Source organism: Chiroxiphia lanceolata, chromosome 2 (assembly GCF_009829145.1).
Source record: "Chiroxiphia lanceolata isolate bChiLan1 chromosome 2, bChiLan1.pri, whole genome shotgun sequence".
Classification (NCBI taxonomy): Eukaryota; Metazoa; Chordata; class Aves; order Passeriformes; family Pipridae; genus Chiroxiphia; species Chiroxiphia lanceolata.
Genome location: NC_045638.1, coordinates 5,266,408 through 5,273,012, shown reverse-complemented (window position 1 = coordinate 5,273,012; position 6,605 = coordinate 5,266,408). Strand labels below are relative to the sequence as shown.

At 52.5% G+C, this 6,605-nt stretch overlaps 1 protein-coding gene across 1 annotated transcript; it reads left to right on the top strand.

Annotated features, from left to right (window-relative positions):
* The first annotated feature begins 1,590 nt into the window (after positions 1-1,590).
* Positions 1,591-4,266, top strand: LOC116782466 (fibulin-2-like). Its single transcript, XM_032679204.1, has 2 exons — positions 1,591-1,725; positions 2,965-4,266. Exon 2 carries the CDS (start codon positions 2,969-2,971, stop codon positions 3,473-3,475), a length of 507 nt encoding a protein of 168 aa, XP_032535095.1. The 5' UTR covers positions 1,591-1,725; positions 2,965-2,968; the 3' UTR covers positions 3,476-4,266.
* The last annotated feature ends 2,339 nt before the right edge of the window (positions 4,267-6,605 follow it).

The window sequence follows — 6,605 nt, the reverse complement described above, 5'->3', positions numbered from 1 at the left end:
AATGAATAAGTTTTGAAGTGCTCCATAACTTCATGAAATCCAGAACTGAGTCTGAATCTGGACCAGCCTGGGACATGCCAGACCCTTCCTGGTGACTCTGACTGTAACATGTCCTTCTGTGCAACAGACCTGCCTGTGTGGAACAAACCATTCTAACAGGCTACCCTCTCAGAAACTGTGTGTGTTCATGCAAAAGTTATTCCCTTACCGTGAGTTTGAGCAGATACAAATGCAATATTTGATGTGCTTAAACGGAAGGTTTGCTTGCAGAGCTGGCTGCTGCCCAGGGTGCTGAGCATGTGGCCTTTGGGGCTGTGCCTGGGCACTCACCTGGGAGTGCAAAAAGTGGTAACTTTCAGAAAAGTTACCCAGCTGAAAACCCAGGTGATGGGTTGACAGCACATAAGGACAGTCCAGGGTCCTGCTGCTCTGTAGCCCTTCACAATGCTCATGGCTGCTATGGATTAGCCTAATGCTCAGTGCTCCCAGCAGCAGCAGTATCACCATCATCATCATCATCACCAGCAGCAGCAGGAACAGGCTATGGGACACGCAGCTGCACTTCAGTGGGAGTGAAGTAACTGCTGAGTATTGACCACGAATATTTACAACTGCTGCTGTATGTTAACTATGAGTGTGGGAGCTGATAAAGTTGGGTGTGAGCTCCAGATATTTCAGGATTGCTCCACCTGGGCTGGAGCCAGGCTCGCCAAGGCACTCCCAGGGCCCCCCTCTCCTGTCCCCGGGGGCTGCCCTTAGCAGGCACGTCCCACGGTGGCATTGCCCTGACCAGGGGTGTTGGCATCAAGTCTCCTGTAGTTTGCACACAGACTGTGACCCTGAGGATGCAAACGTGCCCCACAGCATTCACCAGGGCAGATCACTGCCCCACCAGCACCCCAGAGTTGCTGGGCTGGGGGTATGGGGTGGTGAGAGGAACTGGCTGGCACTGTCCTGACCACTCTGTTTCTGGGGTGGAAAAGGCCTCAGGAAGCAGGTTTCATTTGACTTGTCTGCAGAAATCCCTGCAGAACCAATAAACACGTGCCCATATATAGCACTGGTGGCAGGAGCAGTGAGTCTGAGTCTCACCCGCCACCCTCCATCCCCCTTCCCACATCCCCAGGGCTGCCCTCTGACAGTGATGACCCCTTCCAGACAACTGGTCTTTTGTTTTCCTTCCCTTCCCACAAAGGCCCTGTCAACATTTTATGTATTCAGTGATAGGCAGCTGCCCAACTCAGCACAGCTCAGTGCCCTCAAGTAGTGCGGGACATGGGAATCCCATGTATCTACCAGGAGAAGAGGGTTTTCCAGGTTAAAGGAGCTATTTTGTTTTCCCTCTGGGCATGGGCATCCACACCCCCAGCAGCCTGTGAGGTACAGGGGGACATTGACACTCCAGAAACCCCGGTGAAGTCTGCACAGAGGGGCGTGGGGAGAGATGTCAGACCTGCAGACGCTGGGACACGCCAGATTGGTCTGTGGTCAGACTAAACCAACACCACGAGCTAGATAACCATCTTGCTGGCCCTGCCCAGCCACCTCGGAGGTTTCCCCGCCTCCCCCGTCTCTCCCACCACTGTTTCATCGTGGAGCCACCACTGGAGGCACATAAATAGAAGTCTGGGAGGGCTGTGGGGTGAAGACCAGAGACGCCTTTCAGGATCTTGCACTACATCTCAGCGCCTGTCCTGACTGCCCAGATACCCCACAGCTAACCAGGTAACCACAGGGACTTGGCACAGGGCAGGAGGGGAGGGCCTTGGCCAGCCTGGTTCTCCAAAACTAAGGGTGAGGACGAACATTTCACTAGGAAATAGCAGGAGGCAGCCAGGAGGGAGCTCTTGGTGTGGGGTTGCAGCAGCCTTTCCATAGGGAGTGTGTTTGGGCTCTGCACTGCTAAGCACAGCCATCAGCCCCCTGAGAATGATGGTAAAATAACCACTAGATTAAAATGTGTGAATGAAAGGAAGGGGCAGAACAGCTACTTACAGCAAAGATAAAGCAGTTACCAGCAATTTAACAAGCAAGAGTTTGCTGTAAAAACAGATAAGCTCAGAAGTCCTTTTTTTTTTTCAAATTGATGACAGGTGGAGTCTGTGCTTTCAAGTGGTTTTCTTTATGGTTATGCAAGTTGGAAATAAGTTGGTTTAAAGAAATGTTAAGAAGTAATTGCAAGTAGTTCCGTGTCTGCAAGAGTAGGAAGTTGGGGCAATCAAATGCACAGCATGAGGGTAATGATATAATTGTAATCAAAGGTGGTGCAGGGGCAATAGGAGAAGAGACCCAACCTGGAAGGACCCAGTCCAGGAGGTAGAGAAGGTGTATTTAATATAGCAGGATTTAAGGTCACTCAGAGAGACAGAAGGGATCCAAAAGCGCACTTAAGGAAATGCTGGGTCTTGAAAAGCTGTCAGTCTGAAAAAAAGAAAGACACCCTGGAGCAGCAGTAGGGTCCAAATTGCAGCCACAGGGAGAGCCACCAAAGCAGACAGTGCTTCTTTGAGCCCTTCCTGTGTCCATGCCTGAATGCCTCCCAGGAATAATTAATGAGTCACTTAAACATAAATTATTAGCATCAATATAGTGCTGAACAAGTGCCGCTTGCAGGCCAGGGCAACTGTGCCAGAGCTCAGCGTTTGCTGCAACGTGGACTTTACTCACCCAGTGCCCACGTTGCAGCTGCCTGAACACCTGGGGGTGGAGGACACCGTGGTCAAGCCAGGATGAGCTTTTGGGAAAAACACTTTAGGTTTTAGAGCAAACTCTCCTGCCAGCCAGCTGTGGACGACCAAAACTGCAACCATGGGCATACCAGGGAGAGGTGGCTGCATCCCCCTTGCTTTAAACCATAGAGGGGTCGGCCCAGAATTTGGGGGTTTGATGTGCCCGTGCCCAGTGTGACACCTGCTCCTACATCCCCCTTTCCTTCCCCAGAAACATCTCCTCTTTCCCTCCCAGGGACATGGCCCTCACCAGTGCCCTTTGCCTGCTGCTCACCTGCCTCCTGCTCCGCGGCGCGGCCCCAAAACCCACGTGTGACCCCAGCACCTGCCCCCCGTGCCCCAAGACGGACCCAGAGGGGCCAACCACCGCCACTGCCTGGGACTGCTGCCCCCCCTGCCCCCCTCCCTGCCCCTGCCCGCCCTACCTGGAGAGCGAGTGCGAGCTGCAAGGCTTCTCCAGTGGCCGCGTCCCCGCCGGCCGCTCCTTCTACATCGACTTCGCCCGCAAGCTGTGCACCTGCCACCCCGGGGAGGGCATCACCTGCACCCCTCTGTGCCCACCCCTGCCCCACACCTGCCAGGCCGTGGGCAGCCCCGTGGCCGACGGGTGCCCACGCTGTGTCTGCTACGACCAGGAGGAGATGGCAGTGCCCGCCGGCACCACCACCACCCGCGGCACCCAGACCTGCTCCTGCCCTCCCCAGGGGGGGCAGCTGCAGTGCAGCGGTGGGGAGAGCAAGGAGTGAAGCTCCTCTCCTCTGGCAGCGTCCTCGTTGAGAGGTGTTGAAGGCTTCAAACTGCCCTGGAGGACTTGGGGGTTGTCACGGCCCTGCCACGGAGCACCGGAGAGATGCCACGTTCTCCGTCATTTATACGGCAGGGCAGAATGTCTGTAGAGGGTGGACTTGCTTGGTTGTAAGGTTTGTTCACAGCTTGTTGTAAGGTTTGTTGTCTGATCACAGCAATGGGCCATGGGAGCTCAGACTGACTGCTGCTCGCATGTAACTGGAGCAAAACACAGCTATTTATTTATTTGTGAGACGGTTCTGCTTTTGTATGTGTTTGTGTTTATATAGGCTGTTTATATTAAACTCACTGGATAAACTTCCTCTCAGGAGACAGGTTTTTGCTGCCTGTAATTCCATCGGGTTCAAAATGGTGGGATCAAAATCAGAGGACGGTCTGACACCTTCTCTCCTATCTTGTCATGGGGTGGGAGGAGGAGGTGGGTTGGCACAGGAATGTGTTCTTGGAAGGCAAACCCCTTTCATGTCTCCATTTTCACCATTTCACCATTCATTTCAAGGTAAAGTCTTGAAGACTCACATAAGGATGTTGGCAGTCAAGGCTCAGTCCTTCACAGCCACCTCAATGTTACCCAGGACTGACCTTGCTTTCAATCCCTTCTGTGTCCCAGTTCAGCAGGAATACCCCAAATTCCACGTCAATGACTGTGTCCTCTGGAGACAGGCTTGGGACAGCAGAACTTCGCCTTCTGAATGCTTTGACATATATAGATATACACACCCACCCATATACATATATATGTATGCAGGGATACATTACTAAAAACCACACCTTTACCAGGCTGAGTTGTTAAAAAATGTTAATTGCGTTCCCTCAAGGGGTTGAATAAAATCAATGTTACCAATAAACTTTTGAACACCTTACTGTTAAGGACACATATGTTAGCCTCATGTGTTAGCTGGTGGTACTTGGGCCACACAAGCCTCTCTCCAACCACCTTGGCCCCAGGTATACCTGGAAACTTTAAGTATGTACCCCAGTTTGTTTTCATTTTCTTCTCTACTACTCTGTCCGATGCTGTTTGACCACAAAAAACACAATGATAAGATGGGATTCAGGTGGAGGATTGAGAAAAGTTTGGAGGATGCAGGTGAATTTGATTTTTAGGATAAAACAAGGGTCCCCTTCATTGGGGCTGTCAGAGACTGAGCCTGTCTAGGGCTCTGGTGAGTGTTGGCCAGAGACATGGGAGCTCAGCACATCCCAATAAATGCTGCACCTTAAAGCTGGGCCTGGGGCATAAGGACACCTGAGTGACCCCCCTTGGCATGGCCACCCCACTGATGGCCCTTGGCTGGGACCCCCCAGCTCAGGTATTTCCCACATCTGGAAGGCTCTTGGGATTAACAGGGGAACAGTGGTTTGGGGCTTTGCACTGGTAAGTTTGACAGCACACAAAAATGATGTGTTTGGGACATAAGGGCACATATTCTATGTGGAGCCAGGGCAGCCGGAATACTTCCTTTCCCTGGTCCTGCACCAGCTGCTCTGGGGATGGGGAAGCAAAGGAGCAGGAGAGGAGGATGTCTTTAATGGGAAAAGTCCCCCCCCAGGTACCTGATCTGAACCTGGAAAGCTCCCCAGCGGGGACAGGATGAGCCTTGCAGCCACCACCCACCCCACAGCACCAAAGTGCTCCCCAGTTTCACCTCCTGCCCATGTGATTCCAGAAAACCACAGAGAACCTGAGTGCTGGTCTGGGGGAGGATGAGCCACTCACTGCAAACCCAGACGTGACACGGACTCGCAAAACCTCCCACCCAACATGGGAAACCACAGGAGCCCCTGAGCTGAGCTGCCTTTGGGCACCCAGCGATTCCTGCAGCGCTTACTGGGTTGAGAAACTCCTCACTTGTGACAACCAGCAGGTCAGGAAATGGTCCCTGTTACTGCCCTCTGGATTTTTGAGGTGGGTGCTACAAGAGCAGGAAGAGGGACACTCTGGGTGAGATAACACTGAGACTGTGACAGAGAACACACAGCTCCTCCTCCACTGATTGTACTGCAGCTGAGCTGTGGTAGGGGGTCAGAATCCCTCATCCCTGAGCAGCCAAGGTGCCCACACCTCCCCATCCTCCAGCTCCAGCCAGCTTGAGGGTTCCCAGCTCCAGCACAAACTGAGCCCCCAGTCTCACACACATCTGCCCTGCTCCCAGAGAATCACAGAATGGTTTGGATTGGAAGGGACCTTAAAGATCATCTTGTTCCAATCCCCTGCCATAGGACACCTTGCACTAGCCCAGGTTGCTCAGAGCCCCATCCAGCCTGGCTGTGAACACTTCCAGGTGTGGGGCTGGAACTTCTTTGGGCAACCCGTGCCAGTGCCTCACCAACCTCACACACCCTCACCCAAAGAATTTCTTCCATCTATCAAACATAAATTTCCCCTCCTTCAGTTTGAACCCATTATGTCTTGTCCTGTCCCTTATGAAAATTCCCCCTCCATCTTTCTTGTCATCTCCTTCAGGTACTGGAAGGCCACAATTAGGTCACCCCAAAGCCTTCTCTGGGCTGAACAATCCCCATTCTCTCAGCCTTTCCTCACAGGAGAGCTGCTCTATCCCTCTAAGGATGGGAAAGGGGGTTTTGCCCAACAACCCTTCCCCTCTGCTCTTCCCAATTTGGTGCAAAAATTTTAACAGTTAGAAAGGCTAAATCTCACTGCCACCTTCCAGACAGACACCAGACATCCCATGCTACCATGCCCACCAGCAGCACAAGAAATTCTTCCCATTACAGGTTTTTAATTAGGTGCTGTCCAGGTATTTACAAAGAGCTGAAGGAATTCACATCCTGCACGTGCTTGCAAGGCGTGAGTGTTTGAGTCCACAGGATTTGCAAGCATAGTTATGGGTTTTGCAAGCAGAGGGATTATTTGGAAGGAGTCATGAGGGATGTGGGAGACTCTGCTGCCTGGGGAGGCTGGTGGGCTGCTGGGGTAGTTTATCCTTTGTCACACATCTTATCTGTCACACTGCTTCCCTGCCTGGTGTGACTGATAACCTCTGAGCAGGGGAGAATGACCCACCAATGGGTACAGCCCCTGAATAATATTGGCTTCGTGTGAAT